The sequence below is a fragment of the Buteo buteo genome, chromosome 30, assembly GCF_964188355.1.
Source record: "Buteo buteo chromosome 30, bButBut1.hap1.1, whole genome shotgun sequence".
NCBI lineage: Eukaryota > Metazoa > Chordata > Aves > Accipitriformes > Accipitridae > Buteo > Buteo buteo.
This window is the reverse complement of record NC_134200.1, coordinates 3,274,490-3,302,254: the sequence shown is the minus strand read 5'-3', so window position 1 is coordinate 3,302,254 and position 27,765 is coordinate 3,274,490. Positions and strand designations below refer to the sequence as shown.

The following is a 27,765-nucleotide window of genomic DNA, read 5'->3' as shown; positions in this document are numbered from 1 at the left end:
TTCCCTGGTTAAAGTATTCTGAACCTACCCCAGCTACATGTTACAATGCACAACTCCCACCAGCCATCAGTTTTTATTTCATGTCATTTTTCATGAAGTAACACACATAGCAGCCAGAATCGTGTGTTGCTGTTCCATGCTTCTTTTTACAGTAGTTTTCCAGCTGTATTCCTCGTCCCCATGATAAAGAGTGTTGCCAGTATTTCTTTGTATCTTAGAATACACGTGGTAAGGATGGTTGCTGGATGTCTCATCCTTTTTAAGGCTGTGAAGGCATGCTCTGACAAGGCCTTTTCCCAGACCCAGGTATTCAGGGATGCAAGGTGTGCCTATCCCCATCAGCTCTGTGAAGGATTTAAGAGAGATTGTGCGCCTGAAGGTTGAATGATGCTTCTGTGTCAGAAGCTGAATTTCCGCAAGCAGAAGCAGCTTCCCCAACTCTTTAAGTGTGTCTCCTTTTAATGCTGCAAAATGTAAATAATGATCCTTGCGTACATCTGTCTCAATTAAATGTACAGTGGATGCCTTCTCGTTCAGCTAGTCTGGAGCTTAAAAAGCAGCTTAAAAATACTGGACAGGGTAATTTTTGGTGGACATGGCCTGAGCCTGCTTGGAAGAAAATTGGATTGGTTACACAAGTCTTTATGTGAGGCCCAAAGAGAGCCTAAGGTTTTGAGTGCCCTAGAATGCTCTTTGCAAGTAGGTTAGCAGGCACATATACACCCTGTAGTGACGTAAGGACTCCCCAGAACATCTTCAGGACAGCTGTATTTTATGTAAGCCACTGTTTTCATGCGACCTCAGCTAGCGTTGTGCTGCTCTTTGCAGGATCGGGTGAGCGGTGTTGTCTTTGGCTGTGTGGGCTTAAATGTGTTTCTAATGTGCGTGTCAAATAATTGCCTGTTAAACAGACTGGCAGTGTGGCTGAAGCCAGTGCTTCCGAAGAAGGTGAAATAGAAGCTTTGAAGATAGGGTCCTGCTGTGAATACGATCCAGTCAAGTAAGTGTTGATTGTGTCCAATCTGATCTTTGCAGATTGTGGAAAAATTGCAGAGATGTTTGTTTTAACAAGAGAGACACATGCCTACCTTTTTGGTTTTTTCCCCCAGACCATTTAGTTACCTGAAGAAACCCTTGGGTCCGCCTCCGCCATCATCTACTTGCTTTCGTTGCGGAAAACGTGGCCACTTTACAAAGAACCGCCCGACAAATGGGGTACGATTGTGGGGGACTTGTGGTGTTACTTAGTTTTTAATTGTTTTACCTTGGCAGTTACGTAACAAATACATGAATACTCATATTAAGAATTGTTTCTGTTGGGGTGAAATGCAGAGGTTGTATGGCAATGTTGCGGAGGCCTTCAAAATTCCAGGGGAAGCTGGAATTATAAGTGTGAACTTTTCTTTTTCCTAGGTCGTAGACATTCAGTACATCCATAGGTCTTTCTGGGTGAACTTTCATGCATGTTTTTATATCTTTCAGTATTAGTGGGAATGTTTCTGTTTTCCACTCTTTTTAATGGCAGTTCACAGTTTTTATTATTTTGTACAAACGCAAGACATTTCTCTCTGCCCCATCTATTGAATATTTGCGTGTTTTAATTGCACTAAGTCCCTGGTTGAGTATTGATGCCATTTAACCGTAGTCACTGAAGGTATATGCGTGAGGTCCGAGTTCAACCTTCACGTGTATAGACAGTGAACGTAGGTATCTGCAGTGAGTGATTCAGAGCACCGAATTAGTGTCTCTGAACCGTGCTGTGGAGGAGGAGCAGCTGGTTTGTGTCTCTTCTCTGAGTGGATGGTGAGCTAAGGGATATGTCACCCTTAAGGAACCTGAAGTTAAGCCAAAGAATGTCGCTTGAGTTGAAAAACCCTGCTCAAGCCTTTGGAACATCCTGGCTATATTTGTTTAGGAGAATAAGTATTTCAGTTGAGCATCCCTTACGCTAGGTAAAAGGAGAGGGTTAAAGGCTTTTGCTGCTTAAAATAATCACTAGAAAGTCATTTTAAGTGTGGGTCTTGAGGTACGTCTGCATTTCTTTTCTGAAGAGGACACCGATTTTGAGTCTGTTGCCAGAATGAAAAAGAGCACAGGAATTCCAAGGAGTTCTGTGCTGGAGGTACCCGATACAAAGGGTGCTATGCTGACAAAGACTGGAAACTATGCAATACCAACTATGAAAGCATAAGTGTGGAATTAAGTGGACTGACCAAAAGGTGAACGAGAGAAACCACACATAAATATCTGAGTGGCAATGCAACCGAGTTGGCCAGCATCTGTTGTTACAGGGGAGGAAGCACTGTCATTGTATCTTAACCTGAAAATCTGTGGTGCTTTCTAATGTTAGAAGAGGGTGGTCCTACTGTTCGTGTCCCTGGAATTTGGTTCAAGTTGTGGTATGCCAAGAACCTGTGTTTCTGCAAAACATTTCAGTAGCGTTTACAGTGGATTTGCTCTCTTTGAAAGCTCATTTTGCTTCTGTTTTCTGTTTCAAAGGCTCCTTGCCAAGTTTAACAGATGGCTGTTGGAGTGAGATTTCCTCCCCCTCTGACTTTTCTGAAATCCCATGTGTGAAACAGACTGAAGTTTTCCTGTTGCTATACAGTGAGAAAATACTGCCGTGTGCTGACAGGAGTGGCTGTTTTAAAATGACCATGGTAGCACTTCTGGTTTTCCGTCATGGATCTCCTTTTGTAGAAGCTGTAACATAGACTTCTTGCTTTTATAAAATGTAATTGCTCGGAGACTAACGTTATCCTGAGCCTGCAATTTACATGCATCCTCTGGCAAAGGAGAGGTGGGATTCATTTCACCTGCTTTCTAGCTGTGAAAAGATTATTTTTCTAGTCTGAGCTTCTTTCTTAGTTGATCCAATGAATGGGAGAGTCCTGCAGAAGAAAGATTGTTCCTCCCTCCCTCTTCTAGTGTTGTGGCTATAGAAAAGTAGTTTAAACTAAGCGCCTGCCTTTTAGGAGGCTAATGTGGAGCGAGAAGAATTCCATCTCTTCTCTTGCTTTGAGAAAATGCAAAGCTTGGAAAAGTTGTCCTCTACCCATCTTTAACTCGTTTCTTTTTCCTTCCCCACCCCTCCTCCAGGGAAGCTTATGCTAGAGGAAGGATGGAGAAGCCTCCCTTCTTACCAGAGGAGCCATCCTCTTCTTCCTCCTCCTCCTCCTCCTCCTCCTCTTCCTCCACCTCAGATGCTCCTCTTCCAGACGAGTTGTCATGTCTCATCTGTAAGGACATAATGACTGATGCAGCTGTTATTCCCTGCTGTGGCAACAGTTATTGTGACAAATGTAAGTGTTACTCCCATGTTTGTTAATTCTAAACATCACACCTGATTTTCTGAAAGCAGAAAGAGGAGGGAACAAAATTACTTGGTTACCAGTTCTATTTTATGCTGAAGTATACCCTGAACAGGAAAGGGCTCTTCTGGTATCAAGGGTGAAAAAAGCCAGGAAGCCTTTTCCCCTTTTTAGGTACCTAGTTAAGTCTTCTTTACAAGCGGAAGGACGAGTATGAGGAGAGTGGCTAATTGTGCAGGGGATTACAGTATTAGATCCTGAATGCTTTTAGTTTGTCCACAGCCCTTTGTCTCATACAAGATTATATAGCCAACTCTGGTGACTTACAGTGGTCTGCAACAAACGGATAGTTGGGCATTTAATCCACATTCTTCTCCACGGGAGAGTTGGTTAAAACCTTCAGAACTCGAACCTCCTAGTGGTTTTTTGAACCTGCTGATGTTTTTTTTGAAATGCGTTTTGTTCATTAACCTTGAGGTTGGGGACTTGTCGCTGTACTAGATAGTGGGGGAAAAGACCAGCTGCAACATCAAGACACAGCCTACGCTACATCTTCAGATGTTCCAATGGTGAAATACAAAACTGTATAGTTATTTGCTGCATACTAGAAATTTTTTACACTATTGAACATTTATAGCTTCATGCTCTCAGTTCAAGACCATATTCACCCATTAATCATATACATGTCTTTATGATTGGTGAGAACCCCCAAAACTTCCTTAGTTTGGCTAAATACTATTTTGATTATTCTAATTCTACACAGGTATTAGAACAGCATTAGTGGAATCTGAGGACCATATATGCCCAACGTGTCAGGAGACAGATATTTCGCCTGATGCTTTAATTCCCAACAAGTGCCTACGCCAGGTAACGAGTTTTACATAAAGTGCTTGTCAGAAAAGGCTATTTGTAAAAAGCGGAACGGGAAGAAAATATTAATTTACATCTCCTTAAGCAAGGCGTAATTGAATAAGGCTAAATTGACTTTTCAAATACACTATTTGTTGCTGTCACAGAAGCTTACGACTCTTTAGAGACGATCTGGCAAGTTCAGGTCCCGCTCTTACTGAACACGATTGCCTCGCTTTCACATTTGGCGTTAACGCTGAAGTACTTTAAATTCAGGTCCTCTGAGCTACCAGTCATTAGTATCAGTGTTCAATGTGACGTGTTCATACATCTGTATGTTGGTTTCTTTTAGGATTGATGGCATTTACAGGAATACACGAGTAATTTTCCCCTGTGAAGGCTTTTGTTTGTATATCTGCTGAAGTTTCATCGTACCTTCTTGTAAATGCTTTTCTGCCTCTAGGCTGTGAACAACTTCAAAAGTGGAACTGGCTACACAAAAAGGCTCCATCAGCAGATTCGGCAGCAGCAACAGCAGCAGCAGCAGCCGCCACCGCCTCCACCACCCCTCATGACTGTTACACCTCCCGCTGTTCTGGTGAGTGCCGCTGAACCATCTACATCTTCCTCTCTGTCAATCAGCAGTTTGTTGGAAGAGAAGGTAAGCTTTATTTCAACGTATGCAGTGATTCTTGTATTGTAGTAGGGCTTCTTTTCCAACTGTCTGCGTTTATTCACAAGGGCTGTCGGGTTCCTGTGCGAAGACAAGCAGCGTTAGCAAGTCGTCTGGGCCCCCAAGGACAGTCAATACCCACCACTGGTAAGGAACTGTAACTTCAGAATTCCTTTCAAAAAATTATCTTCAGATAAACTGAATGGGATTTTTTGCTTTTTCCTCTCTCCACTCCAAAAGGTCATCCGGGGAGAGGCAGTACAATTGGCTCAGCGGGTGGCAGAGCAGGCTGGGAACTGTAAGTATGCTACAGAAATTCAACGTATTACTACTTGTAAGCTGTTAAACGAGGCCGTAGCACTTAACTTCTGCAACGGCTGATTCATAATGAAGTAAGTATGCACAGATAGTTGTGGAGAATACAAGTGGTCGTTAATTTTTCAATGGCCTAATTTGAACTGGCTTTAACAAAGGGGACCTGTGCTTGCAGTGAAATTATTTAAAATAAACCTCCAGTACCTGATTGAGAAGAGGACTCTGACAAAGGAAGTCTTTTTGAGGAAACCAGAATTACCTATCAAAATTAAATACAATTAAAGGATCAGGTGGAAAGCCACCCTTGTGGTTACTGGCTGAACAGGGCTGTAGAAATTGATTTCCCAGTAGGAGTCAGCCTCCAACGTTCTTTTTTTCTAACAACTTAGTTGATGCTGATTGAGCAAATTCTTGGAAAAGTCAACACTGTTCTGTTATGACCATTTTGAATGTCTTCAATGTAGTCAGCCCAAATAGCCAAGCTGCTTTCTCTCAGTTGGCAAGAGAGGAGTCTGTTTTATCTGTGATTGCAGGGTCAGGTCAGGTCACTCCTTCCTTTTGGCATATATGTGTTATAGATAGATAGATTGTAAGGGTGCCCTGCGTTTATAAAATCTTAAGATAAATCAAAACAAACCCCAGGATCCATCCCACAGATTGTCTAAAATCTCCAATTGAGTAAGCAGGAGAATAACAAGTCGGGGACAAGAGCAGGCCAAATACAGCATGGTGAGGCAACAGCGTAGGAAGCGTACGTGGAAGAAGATAAAAGAAGTTTGGGAGAAGATGAGTTACTATCCGTGCAGTACTTTGCAGATCAGAAGTGTGAAGTATTGGCACGTGCGAGACGGGAGTCTCTTTTAAGCCTGGGCAGCCTCCATCCACAGTCGCAAAGCTGAGTCTGAGGAGAGCAGACTGAGGGAAGTGTTGGGGGTGAGGATGTGGAAGGCTAGTAGGAGGGTCAAGAAATGAGTGTAGTCTCAAATGAACAGAGAGCAGGGAGAAAAAGGCTTCGGTTGAGAACAAGAAGTGCTTGCCACCACGCTCCCGCTTCATTGGCTTTCCTCTTTAAAATGAGGGGAGAGAGAGTAACAAGCCGTGACACGTGTGGGGGTTTCTTTAGAAGCTCAAATTGAGGCCGCCCGAACAGTGAACGTACCCAAAGGACTCGGGCCCCAACACTGCCAGCATCAACACCAGTCTTTGTGCCTGTGCCTCCACCTTCCGTGTATCCTCCAGCACCCCATGCGCTTCCTCTTCCACCGGGGCTACCACCAAGACCGTTTCCTCCTTAGTTTCCACCTGGTCAGCCTCCGTCTGCTGGGTACACTGTTCCCCCTCCAGGATATCCCCCATCTCCTGCAAACCTGTCATCAGCTTGGGTACCAACAGCAGTACCAACGGCTCATTCAAATACCAACCCCACGAGACAAGCACCTCCTTTATAGAGTCATATGTAGGGTTTAGGGTTATTCCATGCGGGGCCCGGACGATAGAACACCAATACGATGATTAAAGTCGCCAGTTTATTGAGCCTAGCTGATCATTCTTATACAATTCTCTAAGTTGTTTAGAAGCTTTGATTGGCTGCTGCATGCAAGCATTTGGTGTCCACGTGCGCAAACATAAAATGTGATTGGTTATATCGATACTGTCCACGCGTATAAACGTCAGATACAGTTAGTTATACTCGCTCTCTACACACGCATAAACACAGGACATAATTGGCTATATTAACTAGAGCATGCGAAACTTGTCTCAGTCCAATTGGCCAAGATAAGCCCCTGAATTGAGGTTGTTTGTGCCAAGTTCCCTTTATCGTGGAATGTGCACCTGTGTTTTTCTAATTGGGATCTTTCTTCTTCTGTCTTCTGGTTTATTCTGTTCAAGGCCTTCTAAAGGTGTCTGGAATGCTCTTGCGACCATGAGCTACTTTCAGGCCCAGTAACTAAGTTCCATATAATTGAACCCTACAGTCATAGAATCATTTAGGTTAGAAAAATTTGTCAGAGCCCCTGGTTTTAACGTAGTTGTGCGTAAGGTTCTCTGTGCGTGTCTCGGCATTGCGTTGTCACCATAAGCTTGTAACGGCCTGCGGCTGGGTGCTGCTCTCGGGCTACCGACCCAGCTTCAAGGCAGGAAAAAAAGTGGCTTTCTCTGAATGCTGTCGTCAGGAGCAAGGTGCTTTAGCTTGCCAGCAGGTGTCTGCAGGCTATTTTTAGCATGAGTTTGTCTGGTAGGAATGGAAGGTGTAGGTGGTTTTACTTCAGTGAAGGTCATGGGGTTTGGGGGTTTTCTTGGTTGGTTGGGTTTGGTTGGTTTGTTGTTTGGGTTTTTTTGTTTTGGTTTGGTTTGGTTTGTGCTATCGATTTTGGGGGTTCAGGAGCTGATTTCCAGTCATTCGTCCTCCCAAGTGGTGAGGGTGGAAAAGGCTGGCGTGATACATTTCTACCTGGCTGGAGGCAAGCCAACCTCATGAGTGGGAGAGACGCGTTCACAGTGAAGGCTCATACACCGCCCTGAAGGCTGAAGGCAACTCCCTGAACTGTAATAGTATAAACTTATCCGTTGTCTCTCGGAGCATGCAGGAGAAATGGCTCGCGGCTTTGTGAAGCTATAAAGGAGCGACACCACTTGGAACAAATCAGTTGAACTTCTTGTATAAAATTGGGATCTCTCGCAACAGAAGTACGTTGGAGGTGTTCCCTATGGTGGACAAATCATAGCAAGAGTTGGCAAAATATTAAACTGCCACAGACTTCTCATTTAAACAGAAGGCTGGTGGAGGAATAGGTAGTATGCCACGTATGCTACTTTGTCTCATAAGACCTCTTCTTTGTATATGCCTGGCAGCCTGGTACAGTTGAGAGAGAGAGAAGGAAGATTTTATGCATTTAATTATTTATTTATTTAATTCTAAAAGGGGAACGAATTCTATTGGGCATAAGTCACTCTCTCAGTAAAACTTTCCAATGCCATTTTCCTCAACTTTTAAGGTGTGAGATCAAATTTTCAGTAATACATGCAAGCAACTGTAAAATATCTACTATTGACTAAAAGAATTTACTCTTCATAATATCAGATATATCTCATTGATATTGGCCTTTATGTCAGTCTCTAATTATAGCCTCTGTAGGAAGAATGGAGCAATGAAAGGCAGCTAGATGGTGGCCTTCTGTACACTGGAAAGATCTTGGATGCTAGCAAAGTCTAAAAGCCATTCTTGTGCTGTGCAAACTTTCTGAAGTGCAAGTTGTACACTGCAAGTAATACGTAAAGCATGTAGGAAGTTGCTGCTGTAGGCGTTTTAATTTAGATGTAATGCACAGCAATTAAACATAGGCTTTCCTTCTGTATTTGTTATGAAAATGGTATCATAAGGAGGAAAATACGCATTAGGAGTATTTTTACTTATGAAGTGGAAGTTGACAATGCCTATAAACAAGGCAAGGCAAATTAGGTCAGGGCCTAGTTACACTTGAAAGTAAACAGCCGTTCTGACTGGGGAGACTAGTTAATAGGGCTACAGTCCTAATACCACCCCCCACCCCCTCGAGCTTTTTGGAAAACGCCTAGAAAAAAGTTTGAAAAATGAGCTCATAGAGAAGGGGGGTGGGGGAGCCCACTAGGTGACTAAAAGCTATGTCTGTAGTTGGACAAAGCTACTCTGCAAGAGAGAAATCCATCTTCCCTCAGTGGCAGAGTAAAGGCAACAACTAGAAATAAGGAGTTGTAATAAGCTATCTTTTTAAAATCAAGTGTTGAGGCTGTCCTTTGAGCCTCATCCCATTCTAGCCAAAGTGGGTCAGATGCCTTCAATAGTTCTAAGCGTCTCTTGACTAACCCAGCTAATATTTGGAGCTGTCCATTTGTGAAGTAGGAAAATAGCCGGTTTGAATAATGCCATCAGTAATCCCTGTAGCCTTAGGGTCTGGATATGGACTCTTTGACAAGCATGATGAGTTGTAGACCTTTTCAATGTGTGTCCCCCTTTTGCTACTAGTGTTTCTGTAGAGACCCTTGATCCATTAAGTACAGTTCTTACCTCCTGTGCCACTCCTTTCTCTCTCCTGGTTTCAGCTGGTAATGCTCAGCCTAACTGGGCAGTGAGCTAGCTAAAGCAGATTTGAGCACCTTCTACAAACAGAGCTTAACTTGTGCTGCTCTGCATGCTGACGTACATCTCTTGGATTTAGATTAAACCAGATGTATGTAGAGCTAAGCATCTGAGCTATAAAAATGGAACGCTATGTTAAGAGCACAAGGCTCTGCTAGCAACATTAGCTGCAGATTGGTTGATGTTTTCCTTCATCCTCTTCCATGGACAAAACCAAGGTAATGCTGAATTTACTGCAACAACTCTGTTTAACAGACCACTTTGTCCTTGCTCTGCAATCAACTATAATGTCCTTTCAGAATCAGTAGAAGCACAGCAAATACATTGAACTAAAAGAAGCCAGTGTTAACTTGTCTTGTTTAATGTGATCAGGAAGCTGATGGGAATAACCTTAACTCAAAAGTGCTGTGAAACTGAAATGTGTCCAAAACTTGTGCTGTACGTAGTGTCACCCTTCGTGGATTTCAAACCTTTTCATTTTCTGGCGATCAGTTCTAACTGTCTAGCGCAATGCAAATAAGCTGTCTTCAGATGGTAGCAACTTGGATCTTTTCTTATATCCACAAGTGTTTTTTAAAGAAGTAGTTGTGGCTTCTAAGTTAGGTCAAGTTATCTAAAAGCCATAAGCAGGATCTTTTTTCCCTCATTTATGTTAATGCTGGGCAAAAGGGCAGAAGCTGATTTGGAAACCTGTAAGTGGAAGGGTGTTTTGCAGTAAGGTGGTGGTTGTTGTTTTGTTGGTTTTTGTTTTTTTCTTTTGTGGGGTCTTTGGTATTTTATTTTCTCCCCCAGTACTCCTAGGCTGCAGAACCAGCCTCCGAGGCACTATGGAATTACTTCTGCAATTAGCTTGGCTCCTCCTACGGATATAGATTCCATTCATACTCAGAAGCTGCTTGAAGCGATGAAAGCATTGGGGGTATTTGAAGAGGAGGAAGAACTGAATCACAGGTATAACAAGACTGTAAAATTTGTTAATGTCCTGGGGTTTTTTTTAGGGCAAACTTAACATGAGTTTTCTTTACAGGCTGGTCGTTCTTGGTAGACTGAATAACTTGGTCAAAGAATGGATTTCAGAACTCGGTGAGAGCAAGGTAAGGTTTTTTGATAGGTTCTTATCAAAACAGCTGAAGCCTTTTTGTTTCTTCCAAAGGCGATACTACTAGGATTTATGCTAAAGTTCAACATTTAACTTCCTTCTTAAGTATCAAGGAGATCTGTAGTAAGAGCCATTGAAATAATGTATAAAAGATACTTCAGATGAAGACCTTCAAGTCCTTGGGGCACTGAATAAATTTGTGAAGTGGCTCGATCAGTTGACTTGTAGCGGTTAACAAAGCTGAAACAAGACATTGTGGGGGGAGATAGACGGTAACTGGGCAGTAAACTTGCCCCAGACAGCCTACAGCACTCAATCTAGTTTGAAATTACTACTCTAGACTTGCCTTTGGTATGGCTCTTAGATGGTGTTAATTTATGCGGCTCTGCTGCAGGGAAGACTGATAATAGGTCTTAATTTGTTTAAATTGATGAAGCGACTGCTACATTACTCACCTTTTTTGTTGCTGCTGTTTGTGAGTCGCAAGCACTCCCTTCAGAAAAACAGTATCAGTCTATTAGACTAACAGCTCAGTATGGGAGGGAGAAGACATTGTTTATGGAGGCTGTTGTAGTCTTTCTAAGTAACTTATATGCTAGTTAAACTTGCATGTAGGTCAACGTGTATCTTTCTGTTCTCCAGAAAACTCTTTCTCTTCTACCCACAGAATCTTCCCCCTTCAGTAGTAGCAAATGTTGGTGGCAAAATATTTACGTTTGGTTCTTACAGGCTTGGAGTACACACTAAAGGTAAACTTTTGCTCTTTTGCTGTCTGGTCATAGTTGTAATGTTTGAAAGTGTCTTCCAAGAGTAACAGAAGAAATGGCATCTCTTTGCAGGTGCTGACATAGATGTGGCTTGTGTTGCTCCTAGACATGTAGAAAGATCGGATTTCTTTCAGTCGTTCTTTGAAAAACTACAACGTCAGGAGGAAATAAAAAAGCTGAGAGTAAGCAAGCTCTCTCCTTGATAGATTGTGCAACTCCGACAATAAGAATATTCCTGTTAAAGACTCCTATTGGTAGTGATTGTCTTACAAACCAAAATTAAAAAGGGACTTGTTTCTGAGTCCCTTGTAAAATACTGTCTACGCAGCAGGAAAGTGTTGGAAGTCAAGCTTTTGGTTCCCTTCCCCAATGACTGTACGTCCGATCAGAATCTCTGTGGTTCACTTCTCCCCTACCCATGGTTTGGGAATGAGTGGGCTATAGTATCAAAAAGCAAGGTTGTCCCTAGGAGCCTTGCTTTCATCTTAGCTGTAGCAAGGGGCTTGGCAAGAAGGTAACTGCGTGCAGGTAGAGGAAGGGGCAGCCTGAGAGCTGAGGAAGTTGAATGTGATGTGGAAAGGTTTCTGTCAGTACCTTTGCCATGGTGTTCCTCTGGGTGTACTTTAGGACCTCTAATTCATTCTCCTCTGGTCCTGTTCTTCTCTGGCTACTCAGCCTGAGACTTTGTAGAAGAGACGCACAGGCAGCTTTGCATAAAGTCAATAGGAGCTGTGCTGTGACTATACAAAACTGCCTTGTAAAATGACCCGCCGGTGCACATGTTGTGTACCTTGCGTATAGAACCGAACTCCTGAGAAGTGTTTCTCTCAGCCTGGTCTTCCTTGTGCAGACATTTTGAAAGACTTCATATGCATAGCTAATGAGCCTTTGTTTAGATGACCGAAGACAGACTCAGTGGGCTGTGGCACAGTTCTGACGAGTGGTCTACAAAATTGAAAACTGTCCCATAAGGTAGCTGACAGCATCTCAGGCATGGTAGAAAATAAAAATACAGGAGGCTAGTGCGTGCTGTCAAATGCGGACAGAATTTCCTCGATTTCTCTGGATGTTAACCAGTAGTAAGATAGCTACAGAAATCTCTTGCTTTTCTTCCTCACCACCAAGGTTAAGTACCTTACAACCTCTGATACTGATGGCTCATTGTGCCCTGTTTGTTCATTACAATATGTGATCAGCCTCCGAATCTCTTGGCTAAATAACTTGTTAAAGCTAGTATTATACCATCTTAGTGCTTGCTGTACTGCTTGCAGCTTAGGAACAATTCTTTTGGTTTGGAAGCAGCTCAGTCTTTATACTGAGTAGTTAGCAGTGTAAATTCTGCATTTGATCGTAGTTCAGGAGAAACATTAAAGTAGCAAACCATGTTTTCTTACACAGTTATCCTCTCCTTTCCAGGCAGTTGAAGATGCATATGTACCAGTTGTCAAGTTTGAGTTTGATGGCATTGAGGTAAGCATTTGTTTATTTTTTTTTAAGTGAATAAATTTTTTCTTGCTTTGGAATAGGATAACTTTTCCAGGGAGCTGTGACTGTGCTATTTTGGACCGCAACGTATCCCAGGAGAAGACATTGCAGTAGAACGGGAGCTTATAGGAAAAGAAGCCCCTAGGGAGCCTAGCAGGCATGGGAGCATCAGGGACATCTTTTTCTAGACCTGTGCTGTAGACCAGGGTAGCCTGCTTGAATAGCATTTATCCCTAGGATCGTGCAGAGTGGGAGCAGAGGCGGTGTCCTTGCTAAGTCTTCTTAGCTCTGCCAAGCTAGGTATCTACAGAGGGATGTGTACAGTGTAGTTCACTGTACGAATCATGTGAGCAGACTAAATGTTTTGCTGCAAATCCAAAATGAAGTGGTCGTGGGACAAACAATCTGGAAAATGGAAAGTGAAAGTACTCATTTGACTCCCGCCTAGGTTTGTCAGTTGCAGGAATCCAGCTATCTTGAATACATCCTAGGCAATGAATCAAGACCTGCCTGCTGTAGTACCTAAGCGAGTTACTGCTTGGTATCACTATCACAAAGAGATTTATTCAATGACCTTTTTGTGGCCTTTATCTGGTACAGACTTTCACAGGATAATCTTCTTGCCTCAGACTGTACTAAAATCCAGATACTTCAGAATCAAAAGGGCTTACTGCATAAAGGAAATGCTCTCTCCTTTGCTGAAGTATAGTTGAGGTGACTGAACTTAAGTCTTAATTCTGTGAATAATTTTAAGTTCCCTTTTAATTGGAACTCTAAGTCTAGAGTAATCTTTTCCAACTTAAAATGCCCTCTTCCTTTCCCTAGCTTAAAAAGAAAGGGGTGATGCAGTGAAGGCTTTGTAAATAAAATTGGGAACTTCTAGAAATTGCGTTGAGTCTTCTGGGAAGTAAACCTCTTGGGAGATGTATCTATAGTCACATAATTCTAAATACAACTGTTAACCACTCTTTTTAGACTTGAGTAACTGTCCCCCACCAGTGTGCTGTTTGCAGACTGCGGGGCATTCTAACGGTTGGCACTTTTTTCCTCTTAAGATTGATCTCGTGTTTGCAAGACTGTCTGTGCCAACTGTTGCTGAGAATCTTGATCTCAGAGACAACTCGTGTCTCAGAAGCCTGGATATAAGATGTATACGGAGCTTAAATGGTAAGCATATTTGCACATCTTTAACAAGAAAATGTTACTAAAGTTGGTATGGAATGCACGTTACACACCCCAAGTTTCTGTACAGGGTGCAGAAACTGATCCCCTGTATACTTGAGGTCTGAGGAGGTGGCGAGTGGGCTTAAATTTAGCTGTTTCAAGTTGTGTGTTTAGATAGACCTGTGTTGCATGTTTCTTTGATTGGGGTGTGTGTGGTGTTCCAGTTTGCCACAGAAACTGCTTCAGATGAATAGGTAGAGCACTTGATAGAGAAGAATGTGTGGTAGTTGATTAAAAAAAAAAAAAGGATATTTAAAATACCTGAAGCCGAAGTTGCTCACTGTTTAACACTGACTGGTTTAATTGTTCCTGGCTGTCGAAAGAAACCTAGCTTTCGGAATCCTGTAGAAGGGCCTTATTGAAAAATGTTGGCTGTAGTCTAAAGTATGAAAAAGCTGTTGAGGGCACCAGTTACCTGAGGTGCTACTGAATGTGTAACCTCTAATTTGTTATGTTATGTGTCTGTAAGGTTATGTGTAACCTCTGATTTTTAAGGTAATACAAAGCAAGTAACGCAAACTTGTTTTCATAGACTTGCAGGCTAAACTGTAAGCTATTGATCCAGTATAGCACAGAACTGACTTGTACCTGTTACCAGGAAGTGCTGTACTTCAACTGTTTTTTCTTACAGGCTGCAGAGTTACTGATGAAATACTGCACCTAGTGCCAAATAAAGAGAACTTCCGGCTCACGCTCCGCGCAATTAAACTGTGGGCAAAACGTGAGTAATGTGATTGTTTGTGATCTTTAAACTTTTCAGAGGCACCTCGTGCTGAAAAAACAATAGCGTTAGAAGTCCTTCATCTTTGGATAGCTGTTTAAATAACAGGTTTTAGTTCAAAACCTGTGTTTTAGTTTAGATTCAAGGACTGTCCGTGAGGTAGATTCTGTGGTTTTTTTAATGGGGGTAGAGTGGGGAGATGAGGGGAGTGCCTACAAGACAAGGTGCTGCATTGCTTACCAGGAACCTGACTAGAAAGGATAAAAAAGCCCAGTGAGGTATAAAAGCTTGATAGATAAGGACTAAGAAAATACCGTTTGCGCATGTGACTAGAGCAAGTGCTAGAAGAATGGCAGAACCTTCTTCTTAAGGGAAGTTGGAGTGAAGCAGTAGCTGTAGCAGTGCAGGCAAATTTCAGAGTAGCAGTATTTTGGGAAGTGGTGTGGTACCGATTCTTTTTCTCATCGCTGTAAGGACCAACAGTTTTGGCCTCGTTGCACTGCAAAAATAACTGACTTGGAGGCCGAAGGGTGCTAGGTATTCTATAGATTGTGAAGGTGGTGCTGTCAATTTGAAGGACTATACTTGGGCATGGGAAGACTACAGGCTAACGACAATGTCTGCATTGTAGGACGTGGCATTTACTCCAACGTGCTGGGATTTCTTGGTGGGGTTTCCTGTGCTGTGCTAGTAGCGAGAACGTGTCAACTCTACCCAAACGCTTTGGCTTCTACTCTGGTGAACAAGTTCTTCTTGGTTTTTTCAGAATGGTAAGAGCTACTTATGACTATTTTGAGTTGCGTAAAGCAGTAACACTTTCTGAGCTGGTTCTTTATATAAGATTTAGACCAACACCGTTCAGTCCTACCCTGAATTACATGGCAGAGTTTTAAATGGGCAGTCAGTTCCTGGCTTTTCTTGTTTAGGGAGTGGCCAGGACCTGTATTGCTGAAACAACAGGAAGAGAGCAGTCTTAATTTACCAGTATGGGACCCTAGGGTATGTAGACATGGAATTTGGAAGCCTTTAAACTTTCTTCTAAGCTAAGCTGCTGGTGCCGAGCGCAATTGTTTTAACATCACAGGTGAACCCATCAGACCGATACCACGTAATGCCTATCATCACCCCAGCCTATCCGCAGCAGAACTCTACATACAACGTATCTACATCAACGCGAGCGGTAATGGTGGAGGAGTTCAGACATGGTAAAGCTCTTTCCATGCTTATTAACTGCTTAACAGGTGTAATTCTTGCAATACGAAACCACATTACCTGACTTGGTTATATTCCGTGCGGTGTTGTGCCCTTTTAGGCAGAAGAGTTCTCTGGGAAGTATACCTGTTGCAGGCAACAAGGGACCAGTTTTACAATGAACTGTTGTAGTAGGCGTGTATTGTGTCAAGGGAATTCCTGCTTTTTGATCTGTCGATTACTGTTCAAAACCTCTCTCTTATAAAGTTTCTGTCACGCTCTGCTAGTCTTAAAAACAAAATGGTAGTAAGGTTTTCAACCTTAATTGTAGGTCTTGCAGTTACGAATGAGATTCTCCAAGGAAAATCAGACTGGTCAAAGCTCTTTGAACCACTGGACTTCTTTCAGAAATACAAGTATGTATGAAGTCTGTTACCTGAACTTGAAATGATTGCCGTACTGGTTAGCATAGTGAGTTTTAGCTTGCAGTCGAAATACGAGATGGCATTGATATGTTTGTTCTTCAGAAGCTGGAGGTAGTCATAGGAATTTTGGTAAGGATAAGTATAGGGAAGATAGAAAAACTGTTTGTGTTTTGCCACTGACACTGTTTTTATTAAAAAAAAATCAGCTCTGATACTCAGAAGGCAGCAGAACGCAATTCTGAAGGATGTAATCAGTTTTTCTTCAGTTAATACTGTGCTGCCTGCAGGATATAATGTGTCTTGTCTGGAAGTCATTTTCTGTACATTTAAGGCAGTTTTGGATTCATTTGAAGGAATATCAAGTCCTGAGCTAGGATGTTACTTTTTCTTTTCTTCTAGACATTATATTGTGCTGACCGCTAGTGCCTCTACTAAAGAGCATCACTTAGAGTGGTAAGTCTTGCTTTGAGTGTGGGTTCAATACATCATTGACGCTCAGTTCAGTGTTGCCCTTCATTTGGTTAATACAGTTCACAAAAATAAAGTACTCGACTGTGCAGCTAGGCATGGAATACAGTACGGAGTTAAGTAGACAGTTCCTCAGCAAAACTAAAAGCTTTCTTGTGAAGGGAAGTTAGCATAAGTTATCTTGCTGTTTAAGAAGTTAACCTAAAGACCTAAGTCATGATGAGAAGGAGCAAAGAGGGTTAGTGTGCGTATGCTCTGTGTCATCTCGAGAAGCAGATGCCAGGAGTCTAAGGAGACTACTTACCCAAGGCTACTTCAGTTAGGAAGATGTTCCTTGTTGCAGAGACTGAAGTAAATGGGGATTACTTGATGTCATCAGATGTGTAGTGGACACCGGAGAGCTTGATCTTTTACTGACTTATAGACCAGTGGTCTCCAAACTTTTGTGCACTCCTGTGAGCAAAACAAAAAAAAAATAGTAATTTTTGAACACATAGTTGCGGTCTAGATCTACTTCTTTACAAGTTACGTACACATTACTGAAGTTCTCAACTTTTCTTCCTGGACCCAGTGGATTGTCTTGTGCACCCCCTGGGGTACATCCCCCCCCGACACTTTGAGGACAACTGTTGTAGAGCCTTAGAAGACTTGGTTTCATAGCTTTTTTACTGGATGTAATATTTAATTTAGGACTAGATTGCACTCAATGCTAAGTTGCTCTGGTTATGTAGTCCGCCTGTTCCAGAGCCTACTTTTCTCCAGTGAAGTGAAACAAGGCTGTTTAATCGGGGTGAAACCTGACCGTCTGCACAGAGTACCTGAATGCTGATAAATAGTGTTTACTAAGTTTTAATCTAGTAGTGTGCTCAGGCATCTTGTGTTTAGTGCTGGAAATGATCATCTCAGCATGCTTGGTAGTGGATAGGTAAATTGCAGGAGTGCTGATCTACTTTGTGAAAGGTAATGTGAGAACCACTTCAACTGTGGTTAGAGAACATGACTGCTTCTGACATGGTATTTGTCACTGTCTCAAGGGAGACATGCCAATAATAACTTGTTGAACCTGTGTGAATGGGCTGACTAATTGTGAGTCTTGAAATAAGGGGAAACGGTGAGGAATTAAGGTACTGTAATGTGTGTGGTGTTCTTATTCTGAAGAAATGAGTGCTTTGCCTGCCTTGCTCAAGTAAGCAAGGAAAATCGCTGTGTGTACCAGACCCCTGTTCTGAGGACACCTTGGTTATACTTCAGGGTTTGGCTTGCGCTTTAAGGCAAATGATTTAATTCTTGCGCTACCTCTGAAAGACATCTTATTTCCTGTTTAAAGATAGCTCTAGTAGGTAATACCTCTTACCTGAACTTGTTAATTTGTTCACTTAAAAATCGTGTCAGCTACAGCTTGATGTCAGTCGCAGTTAGGTATACAACAAGGAGTTATGGGCAGAGGGCTTAGAGCCAAATAGTTTTTAATGTGAAATGTTTTAAGTGAAGAAGGCTTATTGTATCTCACAATAAAGATGAGGAAAGTCCTGGCTGCAGTAAAAGCTGACGTTTTTGCAGTGACAGAAATGGCAGCAAACGGGGCTTAGTTTTGCATCTGGGAAAATGAAAAGCAGAAGACAAACTTGCTTCCGTTTGCTATAAGAACAAGTTTAGTTCACCAACTCTTGAATGGATTTGGGAATAGATGGCACATCTCTGTTGTTCATCAACATACGATACTTGTGAAGAACGTAGAGAGTTCTGACTGCTTTCAAGGGTAGCAGTGTTTCAGGTAGAAGGGTAAAATGCCAGTACTTCATTTAAAAGAATAGCCTTTGTGGTCATGATACATTTCTTGGGTAAGTCTCTGATGAGACTGTGTTGACTGGATCGTTTGTTTAGTAAAGGAACTATATTTTTCAGTTTGGCTGGAAGAGGGTAAACTCTTTTCACAGGTCAATCTGCAGGAAGAATAGCATCTTTACTCAGGTGTAATGGAAGAGTTGTGCTTGAGCCTTTTCTAAAGGGTTGTTCTCCTTGATCTTTGGGGTAAAAAAGAAGTTTTGCTGCACTTCAAAATGCAGCCAGAGGTGCTGGGAATCTGCTTCTTGTTGATATTTTCATCATAGGTTATATGTTGAAGTGTTGTGTCTGACCTGTTAAGAGTACAAGTTGAACTTACTTACTGCCTCTGTCTTTGGAAACTTTGAAGCTCCAATGTGCCTGGAAACATCTCCAGCTCCAGTGTGTGTGATATAAATATCTAGTATCTGCTCAGCTGAATGAATCTTACTACTTACTGACTGGTTAGCATTTTTGTATTAGCATTGTATTATAAGAAAGCGTATAACTACTGTGCTGGATACAGTCAAAAATGAGTAAATGTCTCTTGTTCTTGTCAGGATTGGCCTTGTGGAATCTAAAATTCGTGTGCTGGTTGGAAACTTGGAGAGGAATGAATTTATATCTATTGCACATGTAAAGCCACAGTCTTTCCCTGGCAGCCGAGAACTTTGTAAACAGTGAGTTCCATTACTTTTCTGAACTGGAGTTTGGCCGATGTATTGTACCTTGTTTATATTCCTTCACCTCAGCTTACCTGTGAGAGATGCTCAGTTACGTACCTACTGTTTTGTAGGTACGAGGTCTGACGGGCAAGGTTCTGAGCATGTAGGATCTTTTTAAAGAAGGGAGAACTTGAGGGAGGAGTTCTCGGAGAACTTGAGAATGGGCTGACTCCCATCTTTAGCTGCTGCGTACAACTAAACTGTTTTGCTTAAGCCCTTCTTGAGAGTAGATACTAGCACCCAAATAACTGGCATCTGTGCATAAATGATAGATTTGTGACTGTGTCTTTTTAGGAGTGGATATGTGTCAATGTGGTTTCTTGGAATCGTGTTTAGGAAAGTGGAAAATGCAGCAAGTGTTAACGTTGATTTAACGTGCGTTACACAGTCATTCAAGGATACAGGTAAGCCTCTATTTTGCTCTAGTCTCGTAGGGTTTCATTTTTTTATTCTAGTGCAAGTTGCTTCGCAAAGTGAATTGTGCTTCCTTCTGGTATTAGCTATTTCTGTAGAGCGTGACACATAGAAGATTAGCCTTAGAAACATACTATTTTGACACTTTGGCAATGTAAGTCCACCTTGAAACAAAAGTGTGTACTACAGTCCTATATACCATATCCCCTATGTGAAATAACAGTTCTGCAGATCATAGTAAACGATCAGAAAGGAACTGCGATTCCTGAAATGGACAGTCAGATGTGAAGCCAGGAGAGAGATGTCCCTTTACTGGGTGTAGCTACACTTGTCAAAAGCAGTTGTCAGTTGCTGAACTTTGGAAGTGGGAATTAACTGTATCGGGCTCTAAAATTAAGTTGTGAATGCCTGTTGACAGTATTGTTTCCAAAATAACAGTTTGTGTAGGATACCATCCCAGAACTTTGAAAGGCAGTGAGTGGTCACATCGTAACGACATGCAGTCTTGCACGTCAAGCTCCATGTTCATCTTACTTTATTCCTTTTGATAGATGCAGAAATAAAGTAATATCGCAAGCGTTGTTAGATAATGCTAGAATAAAGGGGTTTGGGGGTGAGCAGTCGTCTGAAAGTATAGGTCTTTTCCACAGTCTGTTTACTTCTTCCCAAGCTGACTGCTCTTGTGCCTTTCAGAAGCGCACGTGTGCTGTGAGGCTCATGCCTTGCTATCATAATGCCAAACTAAGGAAATCGGGTTACTCTTCTGAAGTGACAGGTGCGTTTGGACAAAAAGTTCTAAACAGTGGACTCCTTTAAACTCTTCATCAGTGCAAACAAACATTTCTCCATGGTACCAGCGTGAGCTGTGTGTTGTGTTGCTCAGACAACATGAGTAAATGCAGCAAAAGCGGACCTTCTTTTTAGCTCATGCTTTGGGATATGAGAAAAGCACAGAAAAAAGGCATCAAAACGCTTGTCTGAGTTTCAGGCCAGGTGGGGTGACTTCCTCGGACTTGCACTGTTACCCGAACTGATGCTTGTCTTGTACGTGACATCCAGTGGCACTGTGTTTGAATGTTGTGGCAAATGTAAATCATGTCAACAAGGTTTGTGTACTGCTGAGAGGCTAGAACTAATGTTGAATCCTGTATTTCTGTGCACAGACTTGATTAGCATAGCTGTGTGCTCTCAGTTTAGTGAAGCACAGCCTATCGTATGTTTCAGATACAGGGTTTGAACGCAGAGAGATTGACCAGAAAAGGTATTTCTTGAGAGGTGTGATATCCTTTGGCAAATGTGGGAGTGACCAGTAGTTACGTGCAAGAAAGCTTTTATCATGTGCCTTGACTTTGAGAGAATATTTTGAGAGGGCAAAGTTGATGGGCTCAAGAGTATAAGGCTCACAGTTTGGAAGGCTTTTGTTAAATGAACTTTATCTCACTTTTCCATAACAACATTATTGGATTTACTCTGAAGCAACTGTTCCTGCTGGTTGAATGTTCACATTTGTGCTTTTATTTCACTTCTAGATCTCCTGCAGAAAGACTTGTTGTAAGCCTTTTTGTTTTGGTTGCATGTCCTTCCTTTGATTCCCACTCTGTATGCTAGTAAGCTGACTTTCCAGCTATGCTCACGACAGGCTTGTTAAACTTCTCTAAATGTGCCTTAATTCTGTAAAAACTGCTGTGCTAGTATAGCGTTTTTTAGTTGCATGAAAGGTTGCTTGCTGGCACGTAAGAAGAACTGGTTTAAATTGTAGTGGTTCTGATAAGTCAGATGTCCTTCAAATCCCGTCTGTCTTGGACAGGTAGAGTTTTAACACCTAAATTACTGAAAAGTTGTATGATGTTACAGAACTGTTAGGAAAAAACCGCACAATCGCCACTGTAAATATCAGATAAAAAAAATTAGTCTGAATCTTGAGTAAGGTGTCTGTTCTCTCATCAGCTGAGCACAATTGGGTTGATTCAGAAAGTCATCTAGATCTATCTTCAACCAGACAACTAAGGGTTAAGGAGTATGATCTCCTTCAGGTTAAAATCAGCTCAGAGGTGAGCTGCATGACTAGCAAACCACAGCTGTAACTGAGCACATAAATGCATGTTTGAACTTAAAATAGCTGTTACGTGTCTGGTCTGTACTGGATGTGAAATGGGCATCTGGGGTCACTTTCATCTTGAGACAACTTCTTGTTCTTTGTTTGGGCTGGGCAGACTTCAAGGCTTGCTGTTTCTAACGAAACCATGTGTAACTTTGACAAATACCCAATGCAAACATTCCCACTAAGCTACAACACTACATTTCCTGTTAGTTTACAGCCAGGCTAACTACCTCAATGTGCTAAAGGAAGGTATGAAGATCGAGGCAGCTCACGTGAAGAGAAAGCACCTCCACCATTTTTTGCCTGCAGAAACCTTACAGAAAAGAAAGAAGGTATAATAAAAATTGGGCTCTTCTGGCAATTTTTTTTTTTTTTGCTTTAATAATTACTTGAAGACTTCATTATTTTGATGGTGTTGTTTCAGCAAAGCATGCCAGGTACTAGTCAAAATGCTGGTGGGCTTCAGCGCAAAAGGACTTCTTCAGATGGAAGCTGTTTGGACAGTTCCAGAGACACGGGCTCCAGAACACCAGATAATTCCTCTTTGTTACATAAGATTTCTAAAGTGGACACCTCTACAGCCGAGAGAGAAAGGTTAGCACCGTAACCTTAAAGCTGTGAAGAAGCTGCTTTTTAACTGACTCGCGATGTGAATGAGGTCTAGGATTTCTTGTTTGAATCTGTGTTGTTCATAAGCATGTGGAGGGCTCTAATGGCTTCAGGAACAAAGCTGTCATCTCCTTTGGGCACATGGGGAGAGGCAGGTTAAAGAAATCCTTGAAAAAATGAATTTAATATCCATGAAGACATGTAGGAGGAAAGGAGAAGTGGATACCGGAGGAATTATTTGGTCTTGAATGTAGATCCCCTTGGGTTAGTGTGTAAGTTGAAGCCGGAGTGTTTTCTATGTAGGTAATTTTGTTCTTTCTAACAAAAAGTCTGGTTAATGCCAAGCAGTATGATGTTCTACTGAAGTGCTGATCTTGATCACAGCAACACTAGAGCTGCTGCTGCCTTGGTGCAGCAGTATGAGAACTCGGGCAGTAAAAGTGGGTGTCACTTCCTGGGAGGTCTGCTTGTTCATGAGCTACTTCAGCCCAGGAGGAATATGTAATCTTGAGAGTAATAGCCCAAGAGTACCAAATGTGTAATGCCTGCTGTGTTCAGACCGTTTGGTACTGTAGGAGTAGCATTAAAAATAAAATAAAATGGGATGCCTGTATGGGTAGAGCAGATACATTCATGAAAAGCAGTACAGAGTGCTGGATATACTAAGCTGGAAGACAGTACAAGTACATAGAGACTGACTAAAGAAAACGCTGAAGTTTAAATTTGCGGTCTGAAGTTCAGCAAAATGAAGATCTCGTGCTAGATGGCCTGTGAGTTTGTTGTTTGGTAGAGCTGTGACAATGAGCTAAGAAGACAGACATGTGTCTTGCATGGGCTTTCTGGAAAGGAAATGTATAGTATTTTACAAACGAGCATTTTATAACTCTAGCATCTGACTCTTACAGAAATGCTGTGTACCAGAAACCTAACGATGCTAACAAGAGAGAGAAGCTACCTCGTGTAGCTGTGCCATCAGTGCCTAAGGGACTCTCCATTCCTGTTACTGATTCAAGTATGTATTGACGTAGTGGGTGGAATGCAGTCTTTAATTTCATGGCTGAACTCTAGAAGCGCGGTGTCTCTTACAGAAGCGGAGGCTACAGTTGCAATGAGAACATTGGGACCTCCAGTTGGTGGCACCATTCCAGGACGTAACACAGTTTCTCAACCAGGAGCACGTTTTGTCCAAGGACAGCATGAATTAAGTGGGACTCGAATTACAGATCCTAAGAACACTGCACCTAAACGACCTTATTCACTGACCACTGAGGGACCTCATTCACCTCCATCAGAAGAACGGCCCAAAACACTAGCAGACGGAGAAAAGGTAAGGAAGGGGGGCTAGGCCAGGGAGGGTTTGAAGTAGAATTAATTCTTGATGTACAATGAATGACATAACTGAGCAGAAATGCATATATGCATCCCCAGTGGATTCAGGAATCTAAATTTAAGCATAATGCTAGTTTTACTAGGATGTAGGTGTGAGAAATTGTCTTGAACGTACTGTATAGCTATTAAACAATTTTTTTTCCCCAAGATCTGGCACTAGTGACTGGTTTTGGTCTGGTGGCAGGCTCTCTAAATACTACTGTACTTGTATATTACTGCACTGACCGATTGCTCAATGAACTGGAAGCAGTTTTTAATTCAGAAAAAAACCCCAAATCTCAAAAGGAAGAGGATATGAATCTTATAAATGTAGACGTATGAGCTAATCTTGTTCTGGCAGATGATTTTTGAATGCCTCTTGATAGTTTTGCTGCTTTAGAAGTCAGCAGCCTACTCAACAGGTTGTCCACTGCTGAAATGAGCGTGTGGAGTTGCTTGTTAAATCTTGGTTTTGTGGAATCTTTTGATTAATGCTTGATTTGTTTTCCTGCTCTACATAACTCGCCTTAAACAGCTGTTTGTGTGGCTTGACCTCTGATTTGAGGCACAGAACAACTAGAAAAAACTCAATTTTGACACTTGTAAAGAATCAGCTTGCAGAACTGTTACCTACTAATGAATACTTCAGGTACAGATTTCAAGGTTTGGGTAGTACGACTTCTTGCGAGGCTTGAGATTCCTGTGTGGTAAGGGTAGTGTTGTCTAAATATTGTTTTAAGAATGGCCGCTAATATGTTTAATGTGTTGACTGGAAGCTGTACTCAAATATGAAGGTAACTTCAGTATAGCAATTATTTTGAGTCTGTGTGTTCTGTTCTTCTAGTTAACTGGCCAGGATTCAGCATTCAAAGGCGGTGGCAATCCAGAAGATGTCAGCAGCAGATCTACAGACAATGTAATTGGGAAGGGGTTTTACTCAGTAGCTAACTGAAAAGCTGAATGGACTCTTCTAGTGCCTAGACTACCTCACATCAATACTCTACACGTTTATTGATGTAAACAAAAATATGCTTTTTAGCTTAACTTTTTTCAGTCTTCATTTCCCAAATACATTCTTGTCAGAGTTATCCCTATTAGTCTTTTCAAAAGTCTTGACCGTCACTAGCTGAAACAGCTTTGGAAAAGGCCACAAAAACCAAGCTGCCCTGTGACTTGGATTCAGAATGTATGTCAACAGGTTAAGTAGTTACTGCAACCACGTTGTGGTTTCAAGTGTGTATGAACGTGCTTGTATTCATTTGTGCTTTCCTAGTGCATGTGCATCTATTGTTCTCCTCGTAAGCTATTTTCCCGTTTGGCACATACACTCCTGTGCAGCTATCACAATGGGGCTCAGCTTCCTCAGCTAGCAGCTGTCCCCTGCCTAACACGGCCACGTGCTACACAAGTATTGCCTCCCGTGGAGGCCCATAAATAATTGAAGTATTGAAGACAATGCAGCAGAGGATGCTACCAAGGTATGGAGATGATAGACGTGTCCCATGCCGTTGTATCTGATTTTTGTCTTGAGACTGCTCCAGCATGAGACTTGAGGGCTTTTTTGTTGTCGCTGGGTAGGAAAGCTAAACTCAGAACACACAGCTGAAGATGTACTTAAACATTGCAATAGCCAAGGCTGTTGTGACACTGCTACCCACCTGCAAGGTAGAGTCTTGAAAGGAATTGGCATGCAGAGAGTGTTTTCAGATAATCCCTGAAAGCTGTTCTGCGTGGTTACATGACAACTTGTAGTAGTCTGAAGTTCCAGTTCTGTAAACCGGTAACACTGCTTACCCAGTTAAGTGCAGGAGGGTTTTTTGAGGGGTGGGGAGAAATTCTGATCCTATGAAAGAAATGTTGTGCTATCTCTTTATTGTAATTTCTTTATAACTTGGTGTTTTTGTAAATGAAGTTGTATGTTTTTCCAGAGTATTTTCATATGTACTGTAAAATACTGTCTTCCAAAAATAATTTTTTCTTTTTTTTTTTTTTTAATGCACGTGGGATCTGCTTAAAAACCCCAAACAAGTAAACCAAATGTAAGGCGGGCAGGGCAGTGCCACAACAAGTATGTTCTACAAAATGATGATGTCATGGTAGAGTAAATTTGAGGAGACTAGGAACACTGCTTTCCTGCTTCTAGTATTTCCAGGTTTTGAATTCACACCCTCTGAATAGTGCAGCTTGCAAACTGCGTTGACAGCTGAAGTCCCAGTTTGCTGTGCGGACAACAGATACCCCTGACTTCTTTTAAAATTAGTTGCTTGGCTTAAAGAGCAATTCTGAGCTCTGATCATCTTAAGCATCCACCTCAAACCCTAGTGACAAGACCGAAGGGGCATGTAGCTATCTTGCACGGTCTTCATTCTCCAGCATTCCCCCTACTGCTGGTGTTCCAAACTTGTGGAGGAAGCATGACCATGACCGTATACTTACCTTTTTTCCTTATTACCTCTGGTTTCCAGCTTGCTTCAAGTGCAATTCATCTCTTAGAAAATGTGCCTTAGTGGGTTTGAGAGGTCTTATTCCTCCTTCTCCCCTCGAAAAAAACCAAAACTTAAGAGTGCAAGGCTTAGGTTTACTCACAGGTTGAAATGAAGAAAGAGAACCCATGCTACTTAAGTGGCTTTTAGCAGAGCTACACCTTGAGTTTATAAAATGGTTACCTTGGTTTTGTGACCTGTGTTAAAACCATGGTCTTTCAATACTGTCAAGTCTGTGTACTAGTTACAGTAGGTATACAACTTCAGCACCTGTGTAAATAAAACTCCATCCTGAATTTGAGGGAATTAAAGCTGGAGTAGGTGATAAGATAAACAGCAAAGCAACTATGAAAAGTGTTTTGTAATGGTCTACAAGCCTGTAATATTACCATGCTTTTAAACAAATTCTTCCACTTGAATATTCCAAGACTGTTAAAGGCCGTTGTGCCCTTAACCTCTAGTCAGCACATGCATTTCTGCAACTGGTCTCAAACTAACCTAGCTAATTGATATCAAAGTATATGCCTTTACATGGATTTTTTTTTTTAACTCTTGCTTTGCAGAATTATCTTCTAATTGTGCTTTGTTGTTGTTGTTTTTATCCCCCCTCACTCTTAGGCTGTTAAGAAGAAGTTTAGGAAGAAGTCAGGTTACTAGTTTCCTGGACTTGATCCAGCATAGGTCAGATGACACGCTTTAATCTACCCTGACTCAACGCTTGGCCCCGTGCAGAGTGATGTTGCTGTTCTGGAGTTTCCCTGGCTAGTGCAGAGGTTGGATGCTGCCCCAGCACTATGCAGATTAGATTACAGCTGTTTTAAATAAAGTTCACACTGCACCAATTCAACTGAAATGTTTTCCTTTGTTTATGGAGCAAGTCTTCTGTCAAAGTGATTGAAAGGCAAGTTCCTCGTGCATAAAGACTCCTCTCCCTACAATGCACAGAAGGAAACAACCCAAGCTAGAGACATTATTGCCAAGCGTGGTTCCTGTCCTTTAGGGTGAATCCTTCCAGCAGGCTTTTATATGCTCTGGGAAACATAGGCGGTTATAACTTTGCAGCTGCTGTTGACTCTAGCAGTCCTGTCTGAATCTGGTCCAGCGTAGGTCAGCAAGAGTCAGTGCTAGAAGAAGCACTTCTTAGCTGTTACCAATTGCATCATCACATCACTTCCTGGCATAGTGTCTTATCACTGATCATCTGGGGACAGAGGTTTTTAGTCATTTGCCAGATGGAGCTGGTAGTAGGGCAAGTTCTTTCTGGAATACCTGAAGGAGAGAAAAGCTGTATGTGGCCTTCTTCCTCATTTTTGTTTTTACTGAAAAGCAAAGCAATCAGTGCTAGCTTTGCAAGATCCTCAGGGTTATCGACAAACCCCAAGTAAGTAAATGCCTAAGCTAAAACAAAACCCAGTAACAAACGCATTGTTTTCTCTTGCTTCTACCACAATACATCCCCCTAAGACCCTAAACCCAATACTGAATGTATTTAATTGTGATCGTGCTGAACACAAGATGACCAGAGCCAGAAAATATCTTGGACTTGAAGGTGAGGGAGGCTCCTTGATACCAGACTTCCTGCAAACTTTGCTGTTT

The 27,765-nt window shown here is 41.9% G+C and overlaps 1 protein-coding gene across 1 annotated transcript; it reads left to right on the top strand.

Moving 5' to 3' along the window:
- The first annotated feature begins 9,446 nt into the window (after window positions 1-9,446).
- On the top strand, window positions 9,447-27,000 carry LOC142025823 (poly(A) polymerase gamma-like). The gene is made up of 21 exons (XM_075018502.1): window positions 9,447-9,483; window positions 9,985-10,216; window positions 10,293-10,359; window positions 11,032-11,113; window positions 11,204-11,313; window positions 12,548-12,601; window positions 13,672-13,783; window positions 14,472-14,561; window positions 15,193-15,331; window positions 15,488-15,560; window positions 15,646-15,766; window positions 16,084-16,168; window positions 16,577-16,630; window positions 19,030-19,149; window positions 19,489-19,598; window positions 21,920-22,041; window positions 22,134-22,303; window positions 23,224-23,330; window positions 23,407-23,645; window positions 24,531-24,602; window positions 26,788-27,000. Exons 1-21 carry the CDS (start codon window positions 9,447-9,449, stop codon window positions 26,824-26,826), a joined length of 2,235 nt encoding a protein of 744 aa, XP_074874603.1. The 3' UTR covers window positions 26,827-27,000.
- Window positions 27,001-27,765: the final 765 nt, after the last annotated feature.